General features: G+C 49.0%; 1 protein-coding gene and 5 non-coding genes across 6 annotated transcripts in view; 5 read left to right on the top strand and 1 right to left on the bottom strand.

The window, feature by feature from the left end:
- Window positions 1-757: 757 nt before the first annotated feature.
- TRNAA-UGC (transfer RNA alanine (anticodon UGC)) lies at window positions 758-829 on the bottom strand. Its single transcript has one exon. It is a non-coding gene; the product is annotated as a tRNA-Ala (tRNA).
- Window positions 830-1,079: 250 nt separating this feature from the next.
- TRNAD-GUC (transfer RNA aspartic acid (anticodon GUC)) lies at window positions 1,080-1,151 on the top strand. Its single transcript has one exon. It is a non-coding gene; the product is annotated as a tRNA-Asp (tRNA).
- Window positions 1,152-2,797: 1,646 nt separating this feature from the next.
- Window positions 2,798-2,870, top strand: TRNAF-GAA (transfer RNA phenylalanine (anticodon GAA)). The gene has a single exon. It is a non-coding gene; the product is annotated as a tRNA-Phe (tRNA).
- Window positions 2,871-3,366: 496 nt separating this feature from the next.
- TRNAD-GUC (transfer RNA aspartic acid (anticodon GUC)) lies at window positions 3,367-3,438 on the top strand. The gene has a single exon. It is a non-coding gene; the product is annotated as a tRNA-Asp (tRNA).
- A 2,353-nt stretch (window positions 3,439-5,791) lies between these two features.
- Window positions 5,792-5,863, top strand: TRNAA-UGC (transfer RNA alanine (anticodon UGC)). Its single transcript has one exon. It is a non-coding gene; the product is annotated as a tRNA-Ala (tRNA).
- Window positions 5,864-11,909: 6,046 nt separating this feature from the next.
- The window catches only part of UBC (ubiquitin C), a 1,664-nt gene continuing 580 nt past the window's right edge, over window positions 11,910-12,993 (top strand). Inside the window, exon 1 of the mRNA XM_081800961.1 lies at window positions 11,910-11,999. Coding sequence (XP_081657087.1) covers window positions 11,910-11,999 — 90 coding nt within the window. The remainder of the gene's footprint in view (window positions 12,000-12,993) is intronic.

Here is a 12,993-nt window from a genome sequence, read left to right as displayed (position 1 = left end):
AGTATGGAGGGTCCTCAGAAGTTCAAAACAGAACTACCCCACAATCCAGCAAATGTCCACCGGCTGAGGAATGGATAAAGAAGATGTATATATGTACAGTGGAATATTACTCAGCCACCAAAAAGTGAATCTTGCCATTTGCAATGACATGGATGGAGCTAGAGAGTATTATGTTAAGTGAACTAAGTCAGAGAAAGACAAATACCATATGATCTCACTCATCTGTGGAATTTAAGAAAGGAAACAGTTGAACATATGGGAAGGGGGTGGGAGGAGGAGAGAGGGAAACAAACCAGAAGATTCTCTTAACAGAACAAACGGTTGATGGAGGAAGGTGGGTAGGGGATGGGGTAGATGGGTGATGGGCTTTAAGGAGGGCCCGTGTTATGATGAGCGTTGGGCGTTAAATGTAAGTGATGAATCACTGAATTCTTCTGAAACCAGTATTGCACTGTATGTTAACTAAACTTTAAAGGAGAAAAGAAAAAAGAAATCACTGCCTGACAGCTAGAATAACTAGGAGTATAAAAACGCAGATTCCTGGGCCCACCTCTGTTCAACCGGAATCCCCAAGGGGGAGGGAGTTACCTGAGCATCCGCAGATGGGAGCAGGATGGGGAGGTTTCCTAGCGCTGCCATGTCCATGGGAGCTTATTTCTCAGACCCACTAATTGGTAGCCTCTGGGTCCCCCTCCCTGCTTTGCCCTCCAGTGGTGTGACTGATTTTAAACAGCAACAACAACAAAAAAGTGAAGAGTGGAGATGCCGGGGATTGAACCCGGGGCCTCATACATGCAAAGCATGCGCTCTACCACTGAGCTACATCCCCTGGCTGTGAATTCTTTTTTCCTCGGAGTGAGGATATCGGCAGCCGCATCTTCGTCCCTTTTGCATGTTTCTTCCTCCGCAGAGGTTCAGTGTCTCATTGATTCCGAGAGGCCTCTTTGCGCCCAGGAAAGCCCATCGGCCACGGGCGCCGGGGACTTCATCCGTAAAAACCCCAGGGGAGTGGACAGGTGCAGTGGCAGGACAGCACCATGTCTATATGAATTGATCCAGAGAATGCTCAGCACGGCTCATCCTCGTTAGTATAGTGGTGAGTATCCCCGCCTGTCACGCGGGAGACCGGGGTTCGATTCCCCGACGGGGAGGCTGGTCAATCGTTTTAACAGTAAAACAGGTTTTCCTGGCATTCTTAGGCGTTACGGGAGCATGCTACAGCGTACTCAATGGGTTCCTTCTTACGTATAAAATATGTGTATATTGTGAGTGTGTTATTACTTCTAATTCTGACGGGCATCACCGGGGGGCGTTGACAAGCACAGGGGTGCACTCCTGTGATAACGGCAGGGGCTGTCTGGTCAGGTCAGGCAGGTGAGGAAGTGCACGCAGAGAGCAGCTCCGAATCTTGCCCAAGGCTGCATCAATCACAGTCTTCTTGGGACACTGGTTACCTCTGGAAGGTAGGACTGGCTTTGGTGGGAACCACTCTCACCTTCCATTCTGTATCTGTTTGCACTGTTTGAATTTTATTTTTCTCCCTCCCTCTCTCCCTCCTTTCCTTCCTTCCTTCCTTTTTCTCTTCTTTCCTTCCTTTATTCCTTATTCGATTTTTACCAAAATGATACACCTAAATGGTTTTTAAAGAACTACAGAGGTAGGGGGTGCACAGCATTGTCAATGTACTAAATGCTACCAAATTGTTTACTTTGAAATGGTTATTTTTATATTTTGTGAATTTCACCTCAATTAAAAAAAATACTTTAAAAAGATCAAGACTCGTTTGGGGAAGGAAGGAATGGAAGGGGTGGATGGGAGTGTAAATGGCTTCAGCCCATTCAGAAAGCGCCTGGAAAGCTGTACATTCCACCATCTGACTTGATGATCCCATGCATGAAATTTTGCCTTTAGGGAGAGGATGCAAAAGGAAAAGCCTAGGTACAAACAACCTTGGTTTATTTTGCTTCTTAGCATTGTTATTATACCGAATATCTGGTTAGTGTATTTGTGACTGGGCCAGGGGGTCATTAGGTGCTTAGCAAAAACACTTATTAAATGACTTCATCATGAAGCCTCCCCACTCCACATCCTCTCCCAGACATCACTCCCCTTCCATTTCGCAAAAGGAGGGGAAGCAGAGAGCCCCAAACCTGGACGACAACCTTTTGATTTCTTCATGCCTTGAAGCTGAGCAGGAGCCACAGGTACGGCGGCCATGCTTGGAGGCGGATCCGAGTCACTCACTGCCCCGAGGAAAGTCACAATCCGGCCAATGTGTCCTCCATACGCTTTGGCTGGTCAGCATCCCTGTCACACCTTAGGCTGCTTGGGGAGTTGCACCCAGAGGGTGACCTTGTTCCTATCACAAAGAAGGGAGCTTGAGAAAGTGGAGTTCCGAGCCAGGTACCTACCGTTCGTTCATCCCTTCATTTGTTCATTAATTCAAAAGATATTTATTAAGCACCTACTACGTGCCAGGCACTGTTCTAGACCTTGAAGGATACAGAAGTGACCCTCAGGGGTCTGTCATTTTAACTGGGCAGACAGAGAATGGACAAGGAAAAACAATATCTAAGCTAACAGTAAGCAGTAAGGGGCTAGGGTCGTGCTGGGAGGCGTGATCGGGGAGGTCGTCTCGGAGGCGGTGACCTTGAAGGACGAGAAGGAGTAGATGCCTGCGAGCCTGGCAGGCATGGGTCCCTGCTGGTCCTGCACTCCCCGCATCGATCCCCAGGCGGAGCACCCAGGGCTGGCAGCGCGACCAGGAGGACCGGAGCGGAGCGCAGCGACACCAGCAGCCGAAATAGCTCAGTTGGGAGAGCGTTAGACTGAAGATCTAAAGGTCCCTGGTTCGATCCCGGGTTTCGGCAGCTCCGTTTTTTTCCCAAGTGAAAAGGGGTTTAAAAAACGACACATGAAGAGACGAAGAGAAAAGAGACGGCGTTAATTCTTTCCAATCAGTTAACGGGTTTCAGTTTATTTAAAAAAGCTCCGAGCAGTATCCATGGGAAACCGGCGCGGAGGAAAACCTCCTTGCGATCTGGGGAATTCCAGGAAGGCTGTTTTTTCCTGACTCCTTTGCTCCTATTTCGTAAACGTGTGCTAATCTCTGTTACATGTTTGCTGATGCCTGCTCGTTAATTTTGGCTTCCAGTTTATTAATTTCTGTTCCCCGAATCCTCGCGACTGAATTAAGGGCGGAGCGGTATCTCTACAACCTAAGACGGAGTTAAATCGAGGGGGACTTTTGTTCTTCAGTTTTGAAGAAAAAAGAAGAAAACATGGCACCCTTTGATGTGTATTGATACTCAGCGGAATTTGAATGTACCTTAAAAAGAGCACCTGAAGGCCCGCTGACAGAGCCGGTCCTCGTTAGTATAGTGGTGAGTATCCCCGCCTGTCACGCGGGAGACCGGGGTTCGATTCCCCGACGGGGAGGCCACGGAGTCTTTTTATCCTCTCTTCATATTTTTTCCATCTTCCTCCCAAACTAAATTCTTCCACTTTTGCAGAAACTCCTTACTCTGGGAAAATCAACCTGACTAGCCGTCGAGATTCGGTCTGGCGGGCGCCCATCGAGGACCCAGCTGCAGTCACTGTCCAGCTCCCTAGTGTCACATGGTTAGGAGAAAGAAGACCAAGTTCTCCGCCCTGCCGCGGTATTTCCATGCCCTGCATGCCCACAGCGCGGCTGCAAAGGGCTCGGTTTGGACGGTGCTGTCCCCGAACAAGACTGCCAACTTCCAAGGCCAGGAAATGCTCCTTCTGTCGCAAATAATTCCATCCTCTTGTATCTCGCTAGGGGCCCAGGCTGGCCCTTAAAAAAAGGTTTATGGGTTTCAGGCAGGAGGTAGGGGGACGCTGCACTGAAACGTCTTCTTGTCTTAACTCCCGTTGCAGACTCCTTCCTGAGTAGCCATCAGCCTTCCCAGGCTCCTACTCTTTCATTTGTTTGTCTGGGTTCTCCCCACATCCCCACATTCATTCTGCAAATATTTACCGAATACTTACTAGGTGCCAGGCACTGTTCTAGGCGCTGGGCTGTAGCAGGAACCGGAGTGGCCCGACTTCTGCCCTACTGACACAGACAATAAACAAATGCTATAAAAACAGTCTCCCAGAGTGATAAATGCTGTGAAAACAAAAGAAAACAAATGGGAGGGTGTACTAGGGAGTGTGTGGAATGGGCAGGCCCCATTAGTGAGGTGTCCAGGAAGGTCCTGCTGAAGACCTGGACAATGAGAAGGAGCCACTCACCAGAAGATCTGGGGAGCACCCCTGCTGGCAGAGGAAAGGGCAAGTGCAAAGGCCCTGAGGTGCAAAGAAGGGGTCGTGCCTGCGGAACAGCAAGGAGGCAGGTGTGCCCACGGGAGGGGGAGAGAAGGAAGCGATGAGGTCAGAGAAGTGGATCAGAGGGCCTTAAAGGCCAGACTAAGGAGTTTGGATTTGACTTTAGGGTTTTATGCAGAGAGGAAACACAATCGGGTTTGTTTTGAGCAGAGTAGTGTGGCAAGAGAGAAAACAGGGGCATCTGCTGAACCGAACACAATCCCTTAGCTTGTTACCAAAGCATGTCCAAAATGTCACCTATGGCCAAGGCCTCTCCCCACCAGAGTTCACATAATAACAATGGCATTTACCATCCTGAGAACCCACACTCTGGCCAGACCTTGTAGCAGGCGCTGTTCTAAAAGTTCTGCGCATAGCTGCTCAAGGGCCGCACCCACCCCAGGGAGTAGGCACTACTCAGATCTCCATTTTATGGATGACGTCCAGGGAGGTGAGGATATGAAATCACAGCTCCTGGTCTGGTGTCCTGGGCTCCAGCTCAGTTAGGCCTTTACCCGAGGAGGGTGTCAGGCATCAGCCGGCCGTAAGGGAGCTGACTGGACCAAGGTGGCAGGACAGTTCGGGGTGTGTTCTCCCCATCAGAGTAAGTGCCTGTTTCCCGCCAGGAAAGCTCAAGCGCTGGTGGAAAGAGGTGAAGCCCCCGTTTTCTGCCCTCTCCTTGCCTTCAACCGTTCCTTCACCCCTGAGTGACCCCCTGAGGACTTGGAGGATGTGACGTAGACATGTTCTCTCCCCTGCGGTGCTTCATAAGCACTCTGCACAGCTGTGCTAAGTGACAGTTAAAAATGGTTCTTTTCAGTGGGCTATGCAAAGCGATTCCTCCCTCAAAGCCATGATTCTGGAGCTGGATCTGTTTCTTTTTAATTTGCTTATTTTTATATTTGGAAGAGTTCTCTGGGAGGGGGGCAGGTCTGCAAACCTCAAACTTACTGAAGACTGGATACTTCTTATTAAGTCTTTTAATTTCAGTATAGTTAACATACAGTGTTACGTTAGTATCAGGTGTACAATGTAGTGATTCAACACTTCCATACGTCACCCGGTCGCATCACGGCAGGTGCGCTCCTTAGTCCCTCCCCATCACCTATTTCTCCCTGGAATGGTTTTAAGGGACAGGGAGCCAGACATTTCTGGATGGTGGTGTAATCAGGGCAACACCCTTATTTATTGGAAAGAAACTCATTTTCCTTCCCTTCTTTTCCATGATGAGCAACATTCAAAAATAGGTCAATTTCCCTTTGTTCCTTAGTCCTGATATCAGCTAGAATTTCAGGTGCAGGGCTATACAGAATGGGCCTATTTGGGAATATTTATTCTGGTTTGCTTATGCTAAACTCCAACACACATTTAATTATACAAAATTTAACTTAGGAAAACAAGAAAAAAAAATCTTAAGTATAGAGTATAGCAGAGAATTTCAGAAAGCAAGGCAAAAGGGGAGGGGGATGTAGCTCAGTGGTAGAGCGCATGCTTTGCATGTATGAGGCCCCGGGTTCGATCCCCGGCATCTCCACCATGCTTTTTTCTGATTCCTATTTTCTACTCCCGTTCTTCATCATTAAAGCGCCATTTATGTGATTATTACTCCTCTAATCACTACTTGGAGGTGAGATTTTCACGATAGGCATGATTCTGTTTCTGAAACCCATAACACACCTGATGTACTTTTGTTGGAAGAGGCTAAGGGGAGCTGTTAGCAGACAAATGCGACAGCAAAGATCACCTGATGACTAAAACCACAGTGAGAAAGATCAACTGGGGAGGTCACGGTCCTTTTCCTGGCACTGTGACTGCAGTTAAAGGCCCCCAGCACTGGTGACTGATTCCTCGCCATCAGAGGGCAAGTATGGAAGGTCTGACTGTGTTGGCCCTTGCCCTTTATTCGTGCTGTTAATAACCAACCAGCTTGGGAGTGACCCAAAAGGAAACCAGCATTCCCGGCAGGCAGGAGTTTGTTTCCTGCTTCATCAGCAACAGGGCACTAATGAATGAATGAGTGAGTGAATGGTTTTGATGTACATTCTGTTCATGTTTATATTTACACATAATCTGTATTTGATCATTAAAGATCAAAGATGTGGGGCGCCTGGGTGGCTCAGTCGTTAAGCGTCTGCCCAGGGTCCTGGGATCGAGCCCTGCATTGGGCTCCCTGCTCAGCGGGAAGCCTGCTTCGCCCTCTCCCGCTCCCCCTGCTTGTGTTCCCTCTTTCGCTGTGTCTCTCTGTCAAATAAATAAATAAAATCTTAAAAAAAAAAAAAAGATCAAAGACGTATTTTATTAAAAGAAGAGATCCTATTGCATTCTGCGGGTCCCATTCTTTGTCTGCAGTAATAATGAATTCCTCACCCATCAAATCCTGTATCTCCTGTGACTTGGCCTCATATTTTAAAGCATAAAAACTTCTCATCTTAGATGTGGGGGGACGTGACTCTGCAAAGCGTTCACTTCTGAGATGAAACTGAAATTTGTGAGATGACTCACACGCGGGGTGATGGCATTTTGGTGAGCTTCTGTGAAGGTTATTTCTCTCCAAACGTCAACAAGGTTTTAAGGGAACAAAATGTTGAGGTAATTTCTAAAGTTATCAGGCCTAACATGAAAGTAATTATATGCTTCTCTTTTTACTTTGTATCTTATAATTAAATATTTCTAATAGCACACTGACAAGCACACACACCATGAGGCATGTTGGGAAATGTAGCTGCCTAGAAAAGCTGTAGTGAATCTTTGAAAAATATCTTTTTCAACTATTACATTTTATTTTACACTTAAAAAAACCCAAGCTCATTATATGACATCGCTGGAGTAGTCAAATTCAAAGAGACAGAAAGTAGAAGAGTGGATGCCAGGTGCTGGGGGAAGGGCGAATGGGGAACTTTTTTTTTTTTTTAAGATTTTATTTATTTATTTGAGAGGGAGGGGGGGAGAAAGAGAGAGGATCTCAAGCTGACTCCACGCTGATTGTAGGGCCCGCTGCAGGGCTCAATCCCCTGACCCAGAGATCACAGCCTGAGCCAAGATCAAGAGTTGGAAGCCCAATGACTGAGCCACCCATGTGCCCCAGGGAGATTTTTTATTATTTATTTTTAAAGATTTTATTTATTTGAGAGAGAGTGTGTGAGTGAGAGAGCACAAGCAGGGGGAGCAGCAGAGGGAGAGGGAGAAGCAGACTCCCCGCTGAGCAGGGAGCCCGATGTGGGACTTGATTCCAGGACCCTGAGATCATGACCTGAGCGAGAGGCAGACCAGCTGAGCCACCCAGGTGCCCCATAGGGAGCTTTTTTAAACAGGGACAGAGGATCAGGTTTCCAAGATGAAAGAATTCTGGAGATGGATGCTGGTGATGGTTGCACAACAATGTGAATATTGAAGGTAGTAGCATATGCCAGCCCCAAATGCACTTTGATATTACTTTGAGCTGAAGTCACTTGAAAAATAGCAGATAGGAGGAGAGGATGTCTGTGAACTCCCTTTTGTCCTACATGCAGATCCTTCCAACGGGCTCAGCGGTTGTAGAACCCCTCCCCGGAGCTTCACCAACCAGGGAAGACTGGCTCCTGTCACAGGAGAGGAGACTAGAAGTAATGCTGTAGGACAGACTTTAGGGTTTGAAGCCGATGGCAAAGAAAGAATTCTTGAGAGGTCTTTGGTGCAAAAAGGTGGTTTTATTAAAGCACAGGGACAGGACCCATGGGCAGAAGGGTCATGAGGAGTGGCCCATTATATACTTTCAAGTTGGGAGGGGGTTAGGGATAGCTTAAGTCTCTAATGAATTTTGGAAGCAAGGTTTCCAGGACCTTGAGGGGGCTAGCTATTGTTGGGAAAAGGTCATTTATTACCGTCTAATAAAACCTTAGTCATGAACCCCTTCAGATGTATATCGGTGGGCCATATGCTTGGGGGTGATTGCCAACACATATCTTGGGGGTTTAGAGATAAAGGAAATTTCTAAAGAAATTTTTATATGTTAAAGTAGACTTACAGGATCCTGGGAGGTGGGGGTCCGGCTAGGATTGTCTTTTGCCCTCAGCAAAGTATCAACTTCAAGGCAGCTGAGTCCCTAGAGGAATGTCACTCTGCTTGTTTCAAGGACTTGTCAATGGACTATAGGTAGTAAGGAAATTTAATAATTTTTCTTCTGTCTTTATTTCCCACATCAGTTAAACACTAAACTGTCACAAACTATCCTACCTCCCATCTCTTTTTTTTTTTTTTTAAAGATTTTATTTATTTATTTGACAGAGAGAGACACAGTGACAGAGGGAACACAAGCAGGGGGAGTGGGAGAGGGAGAAGCAGGCTCCCCGTAGAGCAGGGAGCCCGATGCGGGACTCGATCCCAGGACCCTGGGATCATTACCTGAGCTGAAGGCAGTCGCTTAACCAACTGAGCCACCCAGGCGCCCTACCTCCCATCTCTTCTATTCATCTTTCCTAAAAACCATTTACTTTCCGCTGAGAGGCCTATATTCCCCTTCTCTTTCCCTATTAAGATGGTATTTAAGCCTAACTTCTAAAACCACCTCTGAGTTATTCATTTTCCCCTGGGTATCTCCCATGTATACCTGAAATATACATGTTAATAAACTTCTGGGTTGTCTTTTTTTTTCTCTCTCTCTCTCTCTCTTGTTTGTCTTTCATTACAGGGGTCTCAGCTAAGACTCAGAGGGTAAAGGGAAAATGACTACCCCCACCCCCCGCCCCACAGTATACCTAACACGACTGAACTGTTCGCTTAAAAATGGTTAAGATGGTAAATTTTGTTATGTGTATATTTTGCCACAACTTAACAACGAATTAAGAACAAAACAAATCCACTGTTGACTAACTTCTCAATCTTCCTAAAGTCGGCAAATTTGGGGACTGGAACTGAAGTCTGATTTTCTGCCTGGTGGGGGATGAAACTGGTTATTTTTAAACTGGAGCAGCCAATGCTCTGCCACACAATGCAAATGCACTCATGTAAACAGGAGAAAGAAGAGTCCCTTGGGCTCCCCGCCCAAATCCGCCCCCCCCACCCCAAGCTGCAGATACCTTTAACTACCTTTTATGGTTATATAACCAATGACAAAGCAAGGCAAACATTTCCCAGCCAGCTCTTGATTTCACTCCTTCTCTTGGGGGGGGGGAAATGTTTGCTGATCCCTGTGCTCTTGGACTTTCTCATGACGCTGAGTTAAGTCCCATACATGGTTGTGACCTTCAGGGGAACTGAATCCTTCAGGGAAGGAAGAAAGGCAGGCAGACAAGCAGGCACCAGGCACCCCCACATCCCTCCCTACAGCAGCCCAACACCCAGGCCCTTTGTGAGCTCAGCCCATCACGTGCTCACTCCTGCCCACCAATCCCGCCCTGTTGCTGGGCCTGTCACTCTTCCATTGGTGCCAGTTCTGAACCAATCTCTTCTGGGGTGCTTGCAAAGGACGGATCTGTGGGTGGAAGGAACTGAAAATAGATCCAGTGACTCACCCTGCATCTCGCACATTCTAGCACATTACATTCTAGGTCAGGAGATTTTAGGTTTCAGGGACGTGACTTGATACCCAATTCCCGGGTCCAAGTGGGGCATGTAGGTTTTGGGAGGCCTTCTCAGCAAATAGAAAAGCAGTTGTAATGAGGACAAAATTCCTCTGTAGGGCAGGGTTTCTCAACCTCCTTGGCATTACCGACATTTGGGGCTGGGTGATTGTGTCGTAGCGGACGAGCATCTCCGACCTCTGTTACCAAATGCCAGTGGCACTTTCTCCTCCCCACTAACACCACTGTTGGGACAACCAAAAATGGTCTCCAGACATTGCCAAATGTCCACCAAAGGGCCGAGTCACTCCTGGTTGAGAATCACTGCTCTAGAAAAACACCAGCCACTTGCCTCACTTTCTCTTCCCCTCCCTGTCACCTCAGTGCCCTTGGACAAATGTTTACTTCTATTTCCTCTCACACAACCCATTGTTGGACGTAAGGAATGAAGGGGTGTTTCCGAGCTTTTTTTTTTTTCCCCCCCTGCTAGAGACAACATCAATGTTCTCAGCTCCTAAAACTGTTGTTTTCTCCTTACAGATAACCCTGGACCCACTTCCCACCCTCTGAGCCTCTCTTCTTCCTCCTCTTACTCCTCCTCTCCCTCCCCTGCCTCTGAAATCAGGCCTGTTTTTCTCTGTACCTTTTGGACTCTGGAAAAAGCTATGTCACAAAGCTCGTGACTCAGCCTTTAAACAACATGAATCATGAGGCTGGCAGCAAGAGCCACAGCCAAAAGCGAGCAGGGTGTGGTATGAAGCCAAGCCTGGTTGCCTTAGAAAGAACCTCAGTGTTCTGGTTCTCTGAAACTTCTGCCTGAAATTTGGGGAGAAATACGCCTATAAAGAGCCTCCATGTTTTGTTCCTTTAAAACCTCTTTCCAGAAATAACCTTCACAAAAATCTGGATAGGAAGTGACTGGGGTCTCCTGCTAACCTGAAAAATGATTATTTTGTTTTTACTGTTCCTTTTAATTTTCCAGTTCATTCTCTTTGAAAAATGTTAAAAATTGCACAGATTAGTCTATTTTGAACGTTCCTCAGATCTTTTTCAAAAATACCTACATACATGGGTCACCGAAGAGAATACATAGCAGTTTTGTTTTGATTCACATTTTAAGAAAGTTTAATACAACGTTCATAATTTAAAACAGGAATGAGTCTTTTTTTTAATGGCAGAACATTTTTTAGGCAATTTTTCTTTTTTGGAAGGCTTTGAGGATGGAAATTAAAAGATCTTTCCCCCCTCTATATTGTAGAAGTGGGGACTATTTCTAGAAGAGTCCAGAAGGGGCAGTGGCTGGGGAATTGAGCATGAGGGAAACTTTTCACTGTAAACTTCCAAAAACCTCTTAAGTTTTCACCATATTATATTTTTTTCATATTCATGTATTTTAAAAACAAAGAATACGTCAAAGAAATGACACCTAAAAACCACAAAATGGATGGTGGTAAAAACGAAAAAGATCGGGCCGGCAATCTTTTCCTCTTCTTTTATCCAAATGGAACTTTCCCGTAGAATTAAATTTTATATTTGGGATATAAAGTTGTGTTTTTCTCCCCCCGCCACAATGTACAGGACTGGGATTCAAGCAGTGTGTTTAGAACCTCAGGCCTAACCAGGTGGGACTTCGGAGCTCCTCCGAAAATCAACAAGAATGAGGCTGGGACGCCTCCGCGCTTGTATTCAAGTACAGTCTTCTCGAACCCAAGCCTGCGCGGATGAAACAGGAAGGCCAAAGAACAATCTAGAAAGTTCGGTCGGCTTCCAGAGGCATCTCGAGCAGGCGGACAAAGCGTGTGGGGTTTCTGCCCCCCTTTTCAGACTTCGGCTTGGGCAGCCCCGCGGCACTCCCCCGCGTGTCTCGCTCCCGAGCTGCCCCGAGCGCGGGCTGGGGGCCCAAGGCTGGCCCGCGTCCGGCCGCCGCGCCGCGACCTTGTCGAGTCATCCGTCTTGTCCGCGCGCCCGCGCAGGGGGGATGGGCGGGCCGCCACAGCGGGAGGTGGGAGTGGGGGAGGGGACGCAGCCTGAGCGCGCCCCGGCATGAAGACCCCCGAGTTCGCGGAGGGGCGAGGGGCGCGCGACGCCTGGCCCCGCTCCGTCCAGGGGGGGGTCTCGAGAGCCACGGGCACCGTTGCGGCTGAGGGAAGGGGGCGTCGGGGTCGGACGGCGGGGACAGCCCGCTCCGGGCGTCTTGAGGTTTCCGCGCCGGGTTTTTGCGCCTTCCGAGGGCCCTTTCCTCTCCTCCCCCCCGCCCCCGCCCCCGAGGTCGAGCGCCGGCCACGTCCGCGGACGTAGCACTCAACGAACGCGCTGATCCCTCCGCGCGGGCGCCAAGCGCAGCGGCCCCTTCCTCACCAGATTCAGCTCTACAGCCCATCCTTGACAGGTAAACATTTCAGGGGGGCTCTTGGATGATTTGGGCGTGCTGGTTTTCTCTCCGGGGGGCAGGAAGTGTGAGAAAAGTAGTCCCTTCTCGGCGTTTCTGCGGAGGGATCCATCAGAGCCGCGCTCCCGATTGCTATATAAGGAGGCGCCGGGTGTGGCGCAGGCAGTTCCGTGGAGGTTGGGAGGCCAGTTGACGTTCTTGTGTGTGCCCTGTTGTCACAGCCGCTTGGTGAGAAGTGGGCAGCTGCGCTGGCCCAGGGGTTTTGTGGCGGCGCGGGTGCAGGGGAGGCGGGAGGCCGAGCAGCTAGCTGCCGGCGGAGCAGCGGTGGAGGCTTTTAGTCGCCCGGGCGCGGGAGCGGAGTTCTCTGAGGGGGAGGGACGCCGCAAAATGGCGGCCGCTTCGGATCCCTGGCCGGGAGAAGCCGGGCTGCGAGGCGGGCTCTGAGGTTGGAGAGAGAAGCCTGGGAGGGGGATGGTTGTGAGTGGATGAGAACGCGGCGGGCCCGTGAGGCCTTAACGGGGCTCATTGCTCGGTGGGAGTTGGGGGAGCCCAGGTGTGTTCCGCGGCCGCGCTGGCGCCACGCTCCGCGTCTCGTCGCAGCGAGTGGGCACCAAGTGGGGGTGCCATTCAGTCCTGCGCGCGTTCCAGAGGAGGGGACCCGCTCACCGTGCCGGTCACATGATGTCACTCCTTTGTCGGTTCATAGTCTGGGGTGGGGCCGCCTGGTCCCGTGTGTGC

This window comes from Leptonychotes weddellii, chromosome 13 (genome assembly GCF_054177405.1).
Source record: "Leptonychotes weddellii isolate Sample4059 chromosome 13, ASM5417740v2, whole genome shotgun sequence".
NCBI lineage: Eukaryota > Metazoa > Chordata > Mammalia > Carnivora > Phocidae > Leptonychotes > Leptonychotes weddellii.
The sequence above is the reverse complement of the archived record's forward strand: the minus strand, read 5'-3'. Positions and strand labels throughout refer to the sequence as shown.